Source organism: Alosa pseudoharengus, unplaced genomic scaffold (assembly GCF_046254945.1).
Source record: "Alosa pseudoharengus isolate Yale_2024_CS ecotype anadromous, Long Island Sound unplaced genomic scaffold, YU_APseudo_1.1 YU_APseudo_1.1_scf_16, whole genome shotgun sequence".
NCBI classification, from domain to species: domain Eukaryota; kingdom Metazoa; phylum Chordata; class Actinopteri; order Clupeiformes; family Clupeidae; genus Alosa; species Alosa pseudoharengus.
The window spans coordinates 20,636,768-20,655,600 of record NW_027468630.1 but is presented as its reverse complement, the minus strand read 5'-3'; the positions used below and the strand labels follow the sequence as shown (position 1 = coordinate 20,655,600).

The following is an 18,833-nucleotide window of genomic DNA, read 5'->3' as shown; positions in this document are numbered from 1 at the left end:
GTGAAGGACTCTGCCAAAAGTCAATGGCAGCCTGGTTGAATACACACACACACACACACACACACACACACACACACACACACACACACACACACACACACACACACACACGCATGCATACTAGTGCTTACACATCTGATTAATGAGGGCAAGCTGCCCTCGTGTAAATAGCTGTGAGCTATTCCTCTCTCCTCCTTCCTTCACTTTTTCAGTCTCACATCCTTTCTTTTTCACCCTCTACCCCTCCTCTCACTTTTCTTTCTGTCCCATTTTGCTTGCCTACTTGAGTCTGTCCTCTCTCCTTCTATTTTTTTTTCTTTTGCCCGTTGCCTTCTCTCTCTCTATCTCTCTCTCCTGTAAGGGCAGTGCACATGTCTTGCATGTGCTGTCCAGTCGTTGCCACACGATCCTCACACGGCCTCGTGTTAATTACGGATTATTACTGAACCGTAAACGGACACTGCAGCGACAGCCAGATACACAGGCGGCTGCCCGGCCTGGACGCTGAGTAATTAGTCCCGGCCCCGTGCCCCGTTTGTTCCTGCCCGCGGAACCGTGCTGAAAGAGCCGGGCCCGGAATTGCTGTGAAATTTGATTTCAATTTGCCGCTTTTGTTTCCCCTGGCTTTGAAGTGTGGAGAAAAAAAAAGAGAGGGTGGAGCTGGGTGTGAAAGTGTGACTGCTGAAACGCTCTCCCTCCTGCGCTACGCCAGGGTGTTGACGGACAGCTGATGGACCAATCACACGGGCCTCTGAGGAACCAAAGGACAGACGCTGGCAGTGGGGCAATGTTTCCTAAATCTAACTACACACGCCAAACCATGGACAGAATGAAGCCATGGACCAAGTGAGAATGAAAAAGCCAGAGAAGCGAGAGACTGACAGGAAGAGAAAAGGAAGAAAGGAAGAAAGGAAAAAAGGGGAAAAATGAGCACATCCAACAAAATCAAATTCTAACCTAGACAAATTCACAGCATTTACACGTTGAGAGCAAAAGAGAGAGACACTGGGGGTGGATATTTGTGTGTGTGTGTGTGTGTGTGATATAGGGGAGTTGTACAGTTGATCAGTGTGCAGGACTGTTTGTGGCCCGATAGCCTCCCAGTAAATTGCCTCATCAATCACAAGAGCACTGGGTGGGAGGTAGGGAGAGAAAGAACAGCACTGTATGTCAGGATTTACACACACACACACACACATATGGAGCTGCTTACAGGCTAAACCTTATTAGGGCGTACAGGCAGCGGAAGGGCACCAGATATCCCCCTAACATACACATACACACACGCGCGCACACACACACATGCGCGCACACACACACACACACACACACACACACACACACACACACACACACACACACACACACACACAGGCACGTACATAGAGAGTTCCCCTATTCCCAATCGAACCCTCTCAGGTTTTGTGTACCCCCAAAAGAGCAATCATATCCCCATACTTCCCCCGTCATCACTCCACACCAGTAGGCCCAGATGAGGCCTTTCTCTCCCCTAATTGGTCACTTCCTAAAGGCTGTGATTAGACAGCACTTTGGAGCAAACTGGCTGTTCCTGCTGCAGTAACGCCATCCACGTGCTGTTGCCATTGTTGGGGAGACTAACGCAGCCTATGGCTTTGTAGAGCACTGCATGGTGTAGTATAGCAAAGCAACGACCAAAGTAAACCAGTCAGTGGGCCAAAGATGCCACTGAACACTGCAATATCCACTCCTTACAAAGTGTGTGTGTGTGTGTTGGAATGGGGAAAGAGGAAAGAAAAACTGTGAGTGTGTGTGTGTGTGGGTATGTTGGGGAGAAAGGCAAGCGAGACTGTGTGTGTGTGTGTGTGTTGGGGAGAGAGAGTGTGTATCAGGAGAGGGGTGGGTGCTGCTCACCTGCACATAGCCCACATCCAGAGCAGAGAGGACTGTGACAGCATATGACTGGCACCCCTTAGCTTCCTCTCTCTCTCTCTCTCTCTCTCTCTCTCTCTCTCTCTCTCTCTCTCTCTCTCTCTCTCTTCTCCTGTCTATCATCCTCTTGAACCCTTCTTTTTCTTTCTTCCTCCCTCCCTGTCTTTCTCTATGTCTCATTCTCCCTTTCTCCTCGCTGTCTTCTCTCCCTGAGTGGTTTGACTCAGCTGAATGACAGAGCATGCAAATGTCAGAGAACAATTCTTTTTCAAAATATGCTCACACACACATTCACACACACACACCACACACTCACACACACCCCACCTACCCACACACACACACACACAACCACCCACCCACACACACACACACACACAGTTTTGGAGTTTGATCTCTGAGAATCAGTCACCCTCAGTATCTGTAGGGCAGTGGACGAGGTGGCAGGATATGGAAACGTTGACAGTCAGGATGTCAGTCATACTCACAACCTAACTCTGTAATGTCTCTAGTTTAAGACACCCCCTACCCTCTAACCCTACACACACACACACACACACACACACACACACACACACACACACACACACACTCACTCACACACCCACACACACACACACACACACACACACACACACACACACACACACACACACACTCACTCACATACTCACACCCATTCAGAAAAAGAGCTTTTTACACTTTTACTTTAACTAAAACTAATACTTAAACTTACTAAACTAAACTAACTAAAATACTTAGCCTGACGTAGCCAGACTCAATTCAGAATTTGAATCTGGTACTGCACCATTGTGATGTGATTATGTGGCGTGTTTCAACTGATACAGAGGATGCCTCTGCACACAATTGAATAGACCTAATCAATCAGAGCAACGAAATATGTGAATCGTGTAGGGAAAATGGCCAAAACATGCCTTTATCATTGTTTTCTTTTAGTTTTTTACATGTTTTTGCCCTGTCAATATTTTGTGCAACACATAGTAGCGGAATCTAAACATCTAGCTTCTGTATTGAGAACCTTTTTGTTGTAAACAAAATCAAACCACAGCGGACTCAGGTGACATAGATGATTAGGCACCGTTGCTCATCTGTCCATCATGGTATGAAGCCCGCCCAGACGATTTGGTTCTCAATCGGGCATAAAGGCCTCTCAATGGAACATGTCCAGACCGAGTTTCCCAACACTATGGTTTAGGTATTTTTGGCGACTGTACAGCTCCCTCTAGAGTGGCGATATATTTATATTTTACTCTGCTGTTGTAAATAGCAAACTTCTCATGACTTATCCCCCCTGTACACAATGAAAATGCTTTTGTTGTGGAGATGAAGGATTAATAACAGACAAAAAGTCTCTATAAATCTCCAAAGAGCTAGATCTACTGACAAGGTAATGTTTCACGATTCTTGAGAGATTTGTCGGGCCACCAGTTCTTGGAAGTTGCATGACTGGTTTTCTTGTTAGCGACTCGCTACGTCTATGCTATATAGCTACGCTAGGTGAATGATTCGCTAATTACAAGTTTGTTTAGCATCAAATTGGCTTTGTAAAGGTTATATTGAGGTGAAAATCTTGCATAGTGTTCCTTTAACCAAGACTTCAAAGGAACCTGATGGCTGCTTCCAACAAGGGGACTTGGCATACACAGACACACACACAGACACACATGCCCAGGTCTCTTCCACACATAATCTCTTTCTTTCTCTCTCCCTTTCTCTCTCTCTTGCTAACTCTAGGTGGGTTTACATGGGCGTGGCGTGTGTTCCTTTTAGAATCTGATTGAACAGCCATGTAAATGCTCAATCAGATACAGAAATATTGTGGATGCCCATTACTTGTAGCCTGGCGAGCCAGACCCACATTAAAATGTAGGGTCTGGGCACTCACCGTTCGCAGTGCTCAGTCCGAGGGGCGGGATAATCAGTTGTCTTTCAAATTCCCTCTGCACGCAATAGGACGCAATAGGATATTTGTTTTCAAGTAGCAGGGAATTCAAGCCAAACCGTTGCAACTCTGCCATCAATCATTATGTTAAGCCCACCAAACGACTCTATACACGATTTCAATGTCCTGATTAAGTTTCGATTTCTGGAGCTCACAAGCCAACGGAGAGTTGCTAGACTAGCCCTGGCAGCAAATGTAATTTGCTGCCGCTAGGGGCGCGTCTAGATTTCTAGGCTACATTACTTGTAACATGGTTGTGCTTTCCTTTCTTCCTTACTTCTGGCATGAATAAACATGCGTTAGCTCCAAGCTGTTGCTTCATAACTGAGCTGAACAGAGGAAAGATTTGTATTTTGAGCAGATTTCAAACCACACACCAAACAGAAAAAAATATGCGCATGTCACACGGCTATTCCGATTAAATACATTCCTCTATAAAAACATCGGGTCGAATCAGATTACCCTGCCACGTAAACAGTTGGTCCGCCGTTTTCAATCGGAATAACTGAGAAGAAAGTGAACGTGTAAATGGAGCTACTCGCTCACTCACTCACACACATACACACACACACACTGGCACACACAGACATGCACCACATATATGCTTAAGCTATCTCACCCAGACAACAATGCCAGCTGATGCAGGCAAATCAAGCAGTTTCCTCATCCTGTTTGGTGCTTAAACACTCATCCTCCAGCCTCCTGGGAAACTCAGGGGAACGACCCTCTCGTATCTACACACAGTCTACACACACTCCACTCAGCCTCCGGGCAAACGACCCTTTCATATCAACACACTCCTCAAGCCCTTAAGGCCGGTAGAAGTTGTTATGGCACTATGGCTTCCATTTACTCTCCTTGTGCTGAGTCAGGTTAGAGAAAATGGCCAAATAACGAATGACAACATTGGTTTTAGCATTTCCAAGGATGTTACAAAGGCCATTTTCAATTTGTTTTATTCTATTCATACAGGAACAGCAGCAGCTAGAACTATCTTGTAGTTGTTATTTGACAGAAAACATGAAGAAAAAAATGAATTGCACTCAAAGGGAACCAAGGAAGATTAGTCCAATCATTTTAGTCCCCACATAAAACTGGACTTAAAGACACTCAAATTGAAAACTGATTCTCAACGAGAATGCTGCATTTTATTTTTTTATTTTTTTTTACCATGGCAATCCACACAAGAACAAACAAACCTTGAGGTCTAATCAAAATACTACACAACTGACCACCAGAAAAGCCAAGTGTTGACTTCTGTTACAGGTCTTCGGGTTCTTTGACTCATTGTGGTCATTTCTGCTGTGTCTCCTAGCCAGCACCTGTGTCTGTTTTCCTGCCTGTGCTGCTCTGGCGTTGGGTGTGGAAGGCCTCAGGGCAGCCAAGCGGCCTGCGGTCAGCACCGGAACGGGACGTCAGCGCGCAGCAGACAGGGCTCCCCGCTCTCCTGGCGTCACGGCCCAGGATATTTGCGTTGTGTGTGTGTGTGTGTGTGTGTGTGTACAGTACGACCTGGCATGGTCATTTTTCCAGTCCTCTGAAGAAAAAAAAAGAAGAAGCAGCGAAGACTGATTGGTGATGCAGAGCTCTTTCCCTTTCCTGCCACTGCACAGAGAAAACCACAAAGCAGAATGACAAGGCAAAAACGCTGCCTGACTGACACGGGGAACACTACACATACTGTACACAGCAACATTAAACTTATATGAAGACTACACACACACACACACACACACACAGCAACATTAAACCTATATGGAGAGTATACACACGGCAACATTAAACTTATATGAAGACTACACACACACACACACACACACACAGCAACATTAAACCTATATGGAGAGTATACACACGGCAACATTAAACTTATATGAAGACTACACACACACACACACACACACACACACACACACACACACACACACACACACACACACACACACACACAGCAACATTAAACTTATATGAAGACTACACACACACACACACACACACACACACACACACACACACACACACACACACACACACAGCAACATTAAACTTATATGAAGACTACACACACACACACACACACACACACACACAGCAACATTAAACCTATATGGAGAGTATACACACGGCAACATTAAACCTATATGAAGACTACACACACACACACACACACACACACACACAACAACATTGAACCAATATGGAGACTACACACACACACACACACACAGTAACATTAAACCTATCGGAACTCCCCCTATTACCGTCGGCCCCGTATTTCCGCCGTCTTGCGTGTATGTGTCACATAATATCCATTTCTATACAAACCAAGACGGCGGATTCCTAAAGAAACACACCTACACCCACACCATAGGTGTATCTAAATTAGTTATGTACCAAAAATGACATTTTACCGTGACTCGAAGAGCTGTAAACAGTGTTGTAAGGCTGCGTGTACACATCCGGTCTAACCGTTCATGTGCCGTTGAAACGGCGTAAATAGGCGACACACAAGGCCAGCACTAACCTCCGAGCGTGGTAAACAAAATCGGATATTTCAGGCAGTAAATGCTTCCGTTAAGAACCAAAACAGATTTTGTTCAAATCTACACACCTATGGCTACTGAAAAATGTAAGGTTCATTTATCAAATGTTATTTTGAAGTATTGAAAAACATCGTTGTTTTAGAATTTTCGAACGAAAGTGGTGATAATTGGAGGCGTTACGATATATGAAGACTGCACACACACACAGCAACAACCTATATGGAGACTACACACACATAGCAACATTAAACCTATATGAAGACTGCACAAACACAGCAAGACTGGACCTATATGTGAATGTCCTATCCTCTCCTTACATGCACTTTCTGTCTCTTCCTCTCCTTTTCCTCTCCTCTCTCTCTCTCTTCTTTTTCCTCTCTCTCCCATGGCGCAGAGATAGGGGGATGAGATTGACGTAATTGGTGGAAAGTTTGGAGTTCTCTTTACGCCGAGGGGCCTCTCCATTAAACGCTGCTCTGGCCGCTAATGGTGGACTAATGGGCAGATTCTCCAGACAGGTCTCTGGCACAGCCTCGGCTCTCTCCCCAAAACGCCGCTCACAGCTCCAGAGGACGCCGGCCATGCCAGCACTCCACCCGCCAGACACCCATCTCTCTCTCACACACACACACACACACAGAGACACACACCCTACACCCCCTACACTCACTCACACACATGCACACACACTCCAGTACACCCCCTACACCTCCACACAGCCTATCCTCCTCTGTTCAGGCAGAGTGATACAAAAACCAGAAGAGTTGTTTTACCGTCGCAGGACAAGAAAGGCCCATTGAAGGGGAGAGACAATAGCCCCATGCATGGGGTCTGGTGAAGCCTGAGGGTCATCTCCAGACACTGGACTAAACACTAAAAGGAGGAACTCTAACGATGATGAAAAAGGATTTACACCTCACTTCATGAGGCTACTTATGCAGCTGTTACAAGGCAATCTATTAATCTTAACACTTATAAGATAACTCCACAAAATAGCTTGTTTATTATAATAAGTGGGGTTGTCATATTGTTAATAACATTTTGCAAATATAACTTTGGTTCAAGTCAATGGGTTACATTGAATGCAGCTGAAGCACTGTTTTGTCTGTATCACAAGAACATCTTTGGGAACGGTGTGATAGTCTGTGAGTGTTTCCATGCTATGGTGTTGTTATGGGATGAGTAGTCTGGATCTCCTGAGTGTTTCCATGCTATGGTGTTATTATGGGATGAGTAGTCTGGATCTCCTGAGTGTTTCCATGCTATGGTGTTATTATGGGATGAGTTAGTCTGGATCTCCTGAGTGTTTCCATGCTATGGTGTTATCATGGGATGAGTAGTCTGGATCTCCTGAGTGTTTCCATGCTATGGTGTTATTATGGGATGAGTAGTCTGGATCTCCTGAGTGTTTCCATGCTATGGTGTTATTATGGGATGAGTTAGTCTGGATCTCCTGAGTGTTTCCATGCTATGGTGTTATCATGGGATGAGTAGTCTGGATCTCCTGAGTGTTTCCATGCTATGGTGTTATTATGGGATGAGTAGTCTGGATCTCCTGAGTGTTTCCATGCTATGGTGTTATCATGGGATGAGTAGTCTGGATCTCCTGAGTGTTTCCATGCTATGGTGTTGTTATGGGATGAGTAGTCTGGATCTCCTACAATGTGGTTGTCCACCTGTTACATGGAGGCTACACTGGCCACATAACTGAAGCGATCTGCTGCAACAATTAGCTTCCACTATAATCAGGGATGTAGTGCTAAAATAAAAGGAATTCTGTGATCTCGGTGATGTGGACAGCGCCATGCGGATTTTAAAAAAAGGCATTCAGAATATGTTTGATGATGGTGGAGGTTATTGTCCAATGTTTATAACAATACCAGTGGTATTAAATGGTTCCAAGAGTGTTGATGAGTGTCCAGATTGTGAATGTGGATAATACAGTGTGATTTTTGAATGTTAAAAGTTGCAATAGGTGGATTGATAAACTCTAACAAGAGGTGGATAAACTCTATTTCTGAAATTTCTGCATTTGCTTGCGTTTAGCCTCCATTACATCCCTGACTATAATCAATGGAACTGGCTACACCAGACGTGATAGCGGTGTGTACATTCAAAAAAATGAGAACAGTCTTCTAAAGCTATTTTATGCTACGTGAACGGATCGCTTCAGTTGCGTACTTAGTATATCCGGGGCCTTATCCTGTAGAGTTACTCTCAGGCAGGGCTAGATATGCACTAACACCATATGTCACCATATGAGAACTAGTGCTGCTGCTACAGAAAATATCAATAAAGCAGTTAATCAGTTGCGGTAATTTACTACTTTGTGAACAAAACCACAACAACTATGCAATACTTCAAAAAAAACAAAAAACATATGAGTTCTTCTTTTATAAAATTGTCAAATACCCACAGAATAAGATGTTGTTTGAGACAACAGATTTGTGTAGTTATGTTGTGCTCCAAGCAAAACCACAGTCTGTTGCCAAGCAACAGACACGCTGTGTGCAGGTGTGTACAACAGGTAAGCTCGGTGAAGCAGAGTAATTCAGACAGCAAAACATCCGACTGCCATTGTAGATAATCATCTGCCCAGAAACACATCTTGTCCTACTTAGTTCCCTGACCAGAACATGTTATTACAAAGATGCTTTCTGTGGAATTGTATGCTTCTTATTATTTACAGTACCATCTGCCCTTTGCTGTTATCAAGAGGATGGAAAGGCAGTGTTAGATATTACTAGTCATTTTTAGCTTCTAAGTATAAGTATGAGTATATATACTCTTTTGAACCCGTGAGGGAAATTTGGTCTCCAATCGGTGAATTAGTGAAACACACACAGCACACAGTGAACACACAGTGAGGTGAAGCACACACTAACCCAGGGCAGTGAGCTGCCTGCTACAGCGGTGCTCGGGGAGCAGTGAGGGGTTAGGTGCCTTGCTCAAGGGCACTTTAGCCGTTCTTACTGGTCGGGGATTGAACCTGCAATCCTTCGGTTACAAGCCCGAACCAGTAGGCCACGGCTGCCCCATAAATCAATTCTTACTGTATTTAAGGTTGTTGTTTTGCAGATGTTTGGCGGTTCATGAAGAATCCAACAGGTTTTTCTGTCATGTTAAATGAAGATGTGTATGGGTTGTATGGGTTGTATGGGTTGAACAGAGATGCATCTAGTGGCACACATGCTTGTGTCATGGCTGTGACTCTGGCCTTGGCACGCATGTTGAGAAGTCAGACAAGGGCTCTTAGATTGATCCTAGCCAGCTGGGTATAAACTCCATGCAGATGAACTTACACACACACACACACACACACACACCATCACACCATCGGCAGCTCCAACACATGTAGGCCATGCATCTAGCCATGACAGTTTGTCAGGCCCCAGCGAAGGCAAGACAGGATGGGATGGCTTTACTCCACATAGTAGTGCACCAGTCACACACCAGCTGTGTTTAACCTCTAACCACCCCCCTCCCCTCCTTCCCACACACACACAACATAAGTGAGTGAATAGGATGTAGAACCTGGTAGCATACCTAACACATCTGACCCACATTTGCAGGGCTATGTGATCAGTAGTGCAGTAGTGGTCTCTCTCCCTCTCTCTCTTTCTGTGTTTGTGCATGTGTGTATTAGTCTGCCTTTGTATCTGTCGGAAAGATACAAAGCCTCAATGTGAATGTGTTGTTAAATATTGTATACCATTTTCAATGTAGTATAGGTTAGTACTTGTGGTCCCATGTATACTAATTTCCCTCCATAATCTCTCTGGCCCTCTTTCTTCCTCTCTCTCTGTCTCTGATAGCCTGCTACACCATGGAGTTCCTCTTCTTCCTAAAATGGCCTTTAATTTCTCTTTATTCACAAACTTTACTAGACCCTTGGAGGCGAAGCTGCTTCTGTGTTTGTTTATGACATCACTGGAAAGTGCCCCGTGCAGACGACCTTTCGGTAATGACCTGTAATTACTGTTTATAAGAGTGTTATAGGCTACATACCCATTGTGCGCCGTGTAAGTGGGAGAATGGGTAAATGGCCTGCCGTCCGTTTCATTGTTTAGATGGAGCCATGGGTTCATGGCGACATTCCGCATAAATTTATCTCTGACCACGTTTTCCTAAAACCGTTATTACATTCAAATAAACAAGGGCAATTAAACTCGCTGCAAACAAATAACACATAACAAGACACTATTTTTATCCCGATGGAAACAACTGGCTTCCTTTTCCTCTTCTCTCCGGACGGGGGCAGTGTAATCACAATCCAAACTTCTCAGCCTTACCGCAAGCGAAATCTGAGCGCTGTCAAAGAATCTTATCCCAATTGAAGTTCTTGGTAATGGAGAATGTTTATTTTTCCCTTCTCCTCCGAGTATTTGCCCGACTCTAAATTAAGTTAAATTATATGCATACGAATATAATAAGGCCAGGGTATTGTTGAGGGTAAATTATAGAGTTGTGGACTCCAAATGGAACAGTGCGCCAGGCTCACTTCAGCAAAGGCTACAAGTTACCGTAAATGTGAAGAAAAAAGGGCTAAACTTAATTATGAACTCTTTATTTATGGATTGCACAATGATACGGGGATACACCACAATAACCAACAACCTTGAATCAACTGGGGGAACTGCGAAACCTGAACTCATTGTAGCTAGCTTAATTGGTGTATTGACTGTTTTTTTTTTTTTTTTTTTTGGTTTTGGAACTATTTCCCTTAATTGCACAGAACAAATAATGAACATACATGGAACTGAGAAAGAATTAGCCCTGGGCTATAATTAATTTTGATAACCAGTAGTTATTTTCAAACTGACAGATGTTTACTATTAGGAATTTTTTTTTCTGTTTATTCATGTATCTTAATATTAAATATGATAGTTTAACAGACTGAGCCAGGGACCCGTGGATGCAGACTTGCCTTTATTGCACAACTTTATCAACTCTTGCATTTAGTCATGGCTTTGCAATCTTCGCGAATCTCAGTCTACTTCAAATCTCCATTTCAGCTTGGAAGTAAAGTTTGAAGAGCCCAAACTTTGGTGACATCACACGCCAGCGGACCAGTAGGAGACTGGATCGAGACTTCGGGGGCCGGGGAGAGACTGTGAGATTCTCCTGCATGCACGCGCTCCCCGAAACTTCTGCTTGTGTTCTTGTGTTCTCGGAAGCTTTTGCTGATGGAGCGGAGGAATGCCAAATCTTACCCTTTCAGAAAGCCTTCTGCTCAACACCACTTTCACTTGGGGAAATCTTTTGGATCAGGCAAACTTTTCGCTTCTCTTTGAAGGAGAGTAACTTTTAAGGAAAGAACGGGAGGGATAGGATTTGTTAACGCACTCTCTGGATGATGGATATGCTGGAGATATCTGCGCATCTGTAAACTCCAAACTTTCAACAGTTATTTTTTTTGCTCTTGTTAAGTGGTGCAGAGGACGTCAAAAAAAGGACGGGGTTTTGAATGGGAAGTTTTTACAAAGAAGCCAAGAGAATAAGTTTGTGAAGTTGGAGAGACTACTTTTAATCTGTTCCTTGCCCGGCTACCCTCACGCTCCCTTTTAAGACATTTGTGATATACGCACGGAACTTGGCCATCCAAACTACCTGCGGATTTATCAAGTACTTTTTTTCCTTAGGTAGATATTGTGAATTTCTGTCTGTTCGTTTCTTCCCAAGCTTGCTCTCTCGTTGCGGATATGTTGGCGTCTGCGCGGGGGAGGTGGACCGTACTGAGGTGCTGGGGAAGCCTGCTGCTGCTCTGCGGATTGCTGTGCCGTGTGGCGGTGGATGGGTGCCCCCATAAATGCAGTTGTTCTGGATCTCATGTGGATTGCCAAGGTCAAAGCTTCCGCACCGTGCCGCGGGGAATCCCCAGAAACGCCGAGCGCGTGTAAGTATAGCGTTTTGAAGCAGCTTTGTTATCGGGTTTTATTGGCTGCGGGTGAACCCGAGACTGCGGTTAGTGAATAGTGCTCTCCGCCCGCAGACAGCGCTCTTGTCCCCTGTTGTTCTAGGATTTGTCATACCTGCCACCTGTAACCTGTTCCCCTCTTGACAGGCTATAGCACAACTAATGAAGACAACATGATCTCCCCGAGTCATAATAACTTGATGCTAAAATGTCTAGAGAAACAACCTAGCTAAAGCTCTGCATCTCTGTTATAACCGAAACAATGTGATGTCTGTTGTGCCCTTATTACGGAAATGCCGCTTCATAATAGAGTAACCTTATTTGTGTACCATTGTGTATTTGTAAATCGTTACAAATCAGTGCTGGTCTAAATAAATAGCTTTGCTTTTACCGACTGAAATACATTCATTTCCATCTATCAGAATAATGATCAACAGTCAGGCCCTTAGCCCTGCGAACTCACATTCTCCAAATATGCTTTCAAATCTGCAGTTCTCTCACTGCGCCGACCTTGTCTACGAGCCAGTGCCTTGGTAATTGCCACTGCAATATGTAATTTAACAGGATGGCTGATTACGCCCAAGTGCAGCAGTTCCTCGTGTTGAACCGCAGGGTGGGCTTACTTTTGGACTTTTGAATTGAATTAAAATGCGAAAAGTTTTCGCTGGAAGTAGCCCCGAGGTAAGAGCGCAACAGGGCATAAGACTTTTCAGTGTATCTACTTGAGCGACTCTGTCGACCGGCCTAAATTGTTGTGTATATAAACAGTATTGCCACGATTAATCATGGCAAGAAGTGTGTGTGTGTACCTTGGCACAGTTTAGCTGAGGAACCGCAACCCTATTAAGACACTCTCTGTGGCGGTGCCTGAATCCCGTTCTGTCCGGGTGAGCGTGCTCCTGCCAACCGGTGATTTGGAGAGTGAATTGTGGCTTTTCGTTTTTTTTTTTTTTTACGACGACCGAACCGGAGCACCGGCGCGGAGCACAGTTTCCACCTGTGGCAGGGCGCCCGACTTGGGCGAGCAATGGATGCCATTACTTACCATAACGGGGTCAAGGACTGCAGGGGTTAGAGAATGACTGTAGCCCTGCAACAATAAACACGGACCTTTTCTTTCGAAACACACGAATGCCAAGCTCCGACGTTGACCTGGGGGGTCGTTTGACCCCTTTGACCTCAGGAACTGGAGAGGGCTTGCGAGAGGAATTTTCATTCTAAGGAAAATAAATACCGTTTAAGAGCCGCTGCTGTGGTCTGGAATAAGAGTGTTTATGTTTTTAAATTTGTTTAGTCAAATTCGCGCCCCATTTAGAGACGCAGCGAAGAGGTGCTTACTTGCTTTTAGTGAAATTTGTCACGGTTGTTCCGCAAGGGGCCGGTGACTGAGTCGGCTCGCTGGGGTTAGTGACCCGGTCAGGCATTCGAGCCTTCCGCGGGGAGCACTAAATTTAACAGAAGGCTTACGCGCAGTCACTTTAGTAAGGCATTACTTAGGGGCTATTGAGAACCAGGTGGAGCTGGCACCGCCTCTCTCGGGAGCAATTTTCACGCGGCCACTATTTCCATATTAACCCGCAGCGCTGATTTGGCAGAAACGGTGGAGCGCTTTCTCCGGCCGCGCTTGCCCGTATTACGGCCTCAACTCAGGGACGGAAAACATTTCCTATAATAAATGTTTATTTACTCGGTAACTCAAGAGTTCAGTTCTTTGGCTTATTAGGAGGTTTTCCTGTCGGCAATAATAGCAACTGCTCACGCTTCTCCTATTCTCCTCTCTCCCCAGTGTAGTCCCAGTATTTCTCTGTCGCCCTCCCTCCCTCACATCTCTCCGCATCTCACTTCTTTACGCAGAGTTTTGTCTTGCCCATTGCTTTGCTGTTCAACAGAAATATCACTCTTCACGTCCCGTGGTGATTGTTAACACCCAGATCCAGCTTCTCCAGACACATGTGAATAAACTGTACTAGACTAGTTTTTGGTCTTGCTGCAAAACAAGAGAGACGCATAGAGGGAAAAAAAAGGGAAACAAAGAATTTTGAGGTATTTGTTTACAAAGAGACAAACCATATTAACTGTTTAGCTAAACAGTTGGCGATTAATTTAATAGTTAACAATTATTTGATTGATCAATTACTTGTTGCAGTCCTAATACTGACAGACAGCAAAAAGGAAGAATAGGAAGTCAGTAACTTAACAGAGAGACAACAACATAGAGATAGATAGATAGATAGAGAGAGAGAGAGAGAGAGAGAGAGAGAGGAAATGAAAGAGAGGGAGATGAAGAGAGTATATGTTGTAGAGCGTAAGCTGTATGTTGGTCTGGAATGTGGAAGCATGGAGAACCAGTTCTGTGTATTTTGAACATCAAACGCAGCCAGCAGCAGCACTAGAGCAGGTCAAAGGTCATGACTCACAGAGTAGCAGCCAGGACGGCTGGATCTGGACAGCTCACCTAGACACACACACACACACACACACACACACACACACACACACACACACACACACACACACACACACACACACACACACACACACACACTAGACCCAGACAGGATTGCTCAGCTCACCTGCACAGACAGACCAGACTGGACTGCTCAGCTGAAAACACACACACACAGTCACACATACACACACCATACCGGACTGTGGCCAGCCACTGATGAGCTCTCTCCATGAGGCCACTGTCCCAGCTCTTCCAGCTGTCATTCAAATTCATCGCCACGGCAATGGGGATCCCAGATGTGCAGCTCCTGTGCCATGTGCTCTGTTTCAATCAAAAAACAATTAGACTCTGGAAACAGACTGACACACGCACACACTCACACACACTCACACACACACACACACACACACACACACACACACACACACCTCCTGCTCCAGAGATATGACAAGTCCCGAGCTGTTGAACTCAATTGCTCCTAACAAGCAGGGTATTTTTAATATCGCACTGTCTTTCAGATAACTGTAATAGGAGACCCCTGGATGCAGACCTGCCAAACCTCCAAAGGCCTCACTGCTCTTGACTGTTTCTCTGTGTGTGTGTGTGTGTGTGTGTGTGTGTGTGTGCGTATGTTCCACTCAGACCGATCCAGTAGGTGACATGGTGAAGGCGTAATTGAATTTGTCTGTTTGGAAGTAGCACAGATTGTTATCTCTCGCTTCTGCTCTCATAAAAATGACTTGCATTGCTGCGCATTTTGGATTTGCTGTCAAGGCTTTGTCCATATGCTCAGTGAATGGAGCTGTTATTGTTTCACTATTTTAATGTGTGGGTCAGTGACCTTCAGGGTATGTCCTCACTGAGACCACCTGACCCTTTGACCTTTGGCACCGTTAGCATCATATGCTAGCAGACAAGATGAAGTAGCAGAATGCGAGTGTGTGGTGTGCTAATCTGCCATGTATGTGTTGCTGGCTGGCTGTGCCCATTTAGACTGCTGGCATCAGCTGCCTAGAACACATACACACACCCATACACACACACACACACACACACACACACACACACACACACACACACACACACACACACACACACACACACACAGATACACACACAGCCATTCAGAAAAAAAGTTTTTTATATGCTTGGAAAAAAAGCTGAGGTGCTGCCTCAACCAAGACTTCAAAAGAACCTGACAGCTGCATCTAACCAGGGGGCTTGACATGTGTGTGTGTGTGTGTGTGTGTGTGTGTGTGTGTGTGTGTGTGTGTGTGTGTGTGTGTGTGTGTGTGTGTGTGTGTGTATGTGATATGATCTTGAGTCTTGCTGTAGGAGTTTGTGTGTGTGTGTGTGTGTGTGTGTGTGTGTGTGTGTGTGTATGTTTGTGTGTGTGCGTGTTTGTGTGTGTCTGTGCTTTTGTATAGAATAAGAAAATAATCCAAGTCACGAACGGCCTTGAGGCTTTTGTCCAGACAGCTATGAAGGGAGACAGTGGACCGCAAGCCCTCTCAAAAACCAGTGTGTGTGTGTGTGTGTGTGTGTGTGAGAGAGAGAGAGAGAGAGAGAGAGAGAGAGAGAGAGAGAGAGAATGTGTGCCTCTGTATGTCATGCTTTAATGGAAGGCTGGTTTTGATTGCCTGAAAAAACTCAGGCCATTTAAGGTTAACAAGGACGTGGAGTCTCGAACTACGGTCACCAGGGTAATGTGTGAAATCCGTCAGCCTCAGTCATGCATCTGAGTGTGTGTGTGTGTGTGTGTGTGTGTGTGTGTGTGTGTGTGTGTGTGTGTGTGTGTGTGTGTGTTTGAGTGTTTATGTGGGTGTGTAGGTTTAGAGGTCTGAAGGGACAATTTGTGTGTGTGCGTACAGTATGTGTGACTATGTATTTATTTGCTTCTCAGTATATATGGGTTTGTTTTAGTGTGCTTGTGTTTGCGTTCACTCTTTGTGTGTGTGTGTTTGTGCAGTAATGTTGTCTATCTCATCTCTCTCATGCGTTGCGTGGGGACATGTCAGAGTGTTTATCCCCCATCAAACAGATCTGGTGAAATGAGTGTGTGTCTGGCGGCTGGGCCGGGCCGGGCCGAGACCGAGCCTCGCTGACGTAAGCGTGGAGACGTGCCCAGCCGTTATGTTGCAGCTAGCAACCCCGGTAAACACTCGGAGACGCCACCGAAACAGACGGCTGCCACCGGCCTGCCAACGGATGGCGACGGGGCATTTCGGGGGCAAATTGTCCCTAGCTCAGAGTCCCTCCAGACCTTTAAAGCTACACACACACTCACACACACACACAGAGATGTAGATACACAGACACACACACACATACAGTACACACACACACACACACACACACAAATGTGGACACACACACACACACATGCACACACACACACACAAATCCTAGCTTATAGTCCCTCCAGACCTCTAAAGCTACACACACACACACACATAGATGTAGAGACACACACACACACATACTCACACAAACACACACACATATAGACACACACATATAGACACACACACAAACACACACACACACACACACACACACATGGAGGGATGTTGCCAGTTGTCTATTTATATTTTTCCGCTGGAGCCTAGCTACCCCTTGCGTCTCAGTCCCTGGAAATCTTAAACAATCATTCGGCACATCAGACAGAAGCTCTGGAGAGCACTACTGAAGACAGGGACATTTTTGTGTGTGTTTGAGTGTGTGTGTGTGTGTGTGTGTTTGAGTGTGTGTGTGTGTGTGTGTGTGTGTGTGTGTGTGTGTGTGTGTGTGTGTGTGTGTCTATGTGTGTGTGTGTGTGTGAGTATGTGTGTGTGTCTACATCTCTATGTGTGTGTGAGTGTGTGTGTGTGTAGCTTTACAGGTCTGGCTCCTCTGTCACTGACGCACTGTGTGTGTGTGTGTGTGTGTGTGTGTGAGTGTGTGTGAGGGTGTGTGTGTGTGTGTGCTTTGTTCTGTTTGAGTCGTCTGTTGGCGCTCCTCTGAGATTGTGTACACAGCTACCCATCAGCTCACATCTCAGATCCTCCTACCACACAGCCTGACACAAATTAGTGTGAGAATGTGTGTGTAGGTGTCTGTTTGTTGGGAAGTGTGTCAACATCTGTGTTGGAATGAAAGCTTGGGTGTGTGTGTGTGTGTGTGTGTGTGTGTGTGTGTGTGTGTGTGTGTGTGTGTGTGTGAGTGTTTCTATGTGTGTGTGAGTCTATGTGTGTGTGTAAGTCAATGTGTGTGTGTGTGTGTGTGTGTGTGTACATTCCTGTCCCCCTTATGTCTTTGCCTGTGGTCCTTGTCTGTCTCTCCATTGTAGCTGTTCCTGTGTATGTTTAAATGTGTGTGTGTGTGTGTGTGTGTGTGTGTGGTCCCTGCCTTGTCATTGTCACATGCTACTGTTTTATTTAGAGAAGGGTCCAGTGAAGCGCGTGGTCTACACGGGGGCCGAGGTTGTCACTGTCAGGGGGACTGTAAACGGCGTGGGACATTAAACACCCACACGCAGCAGCAGCAGCAGGCGATAGGAAATCATTACCCTGCTGGCCTTTCCTCTCCTCTCCTTTCCTCTTCTCTCCCTCTTCTCTCCCTCTATCTTCATCCCTCTTTCTCTTCATCTCTCCTCATTCCTCCTCATTCCTTTTTCCATCTCTCCTTTTCTCTCTCTTCTTCCATCTCCCTCTCTATCTCTATCTCTTTCTTTTTTCTTCTCTCTCTTTACTGAATGGGTGTCCTAGAGTCCGAGTGCTTGCAGGTGAGACTGAGATGAGTGTGTTTAGAAAACAGAGAGGGGGGGGGCCCTGAGGAGTGTGTCGGAACTCCGCGGGTGACAGGTGTTTGTGTGTGTGTTTGTGTGTGTGTGTGTGTGTGTGTGTGTGTGTGTGTGTGTATGTGTGTGTGTGTGTGTGCGTGCGTGCGTGCGTGCGTGCGTGCGTGCGTGCGTGCGTGCGTGCGTGCGTGCGTGCGTGCGTGCGTGCGTGCGTGCGTGCGTGCGTGTGTGTGTGTGTGTGCGTGCGTGTGTGCGTGTGTGTGTGCACATTC

At 45.6% G+C, this 18,833-nt stretch overlaps 1 protein-coding gene across 1 annotated transcript in view; it reads left to right on the top strand.

Annotated features, from left to right (window-relative positions):
• Positions 1-11,534: 11,534 nt before the first annotated feature.
• The window catches only part of slit3 (slit homolog 3 (Drosophila)), a 207,812-nt gene continuing 200,513 nt past the window's right edge, over positions 11,535-18,833 (top strand). The window contains exon 1 of the mRNA XM_076287393.1: positions 11,535-12,313. Within this exon, the coding sequence (XP_076143508.1) occupies positions 12,120-12,313 (194 nt within the window). The 5' untranslated portion in view covers positions 11,535-12,119. The remainder of the gene's footprint in view (positions 12,314-18,833) is intronic.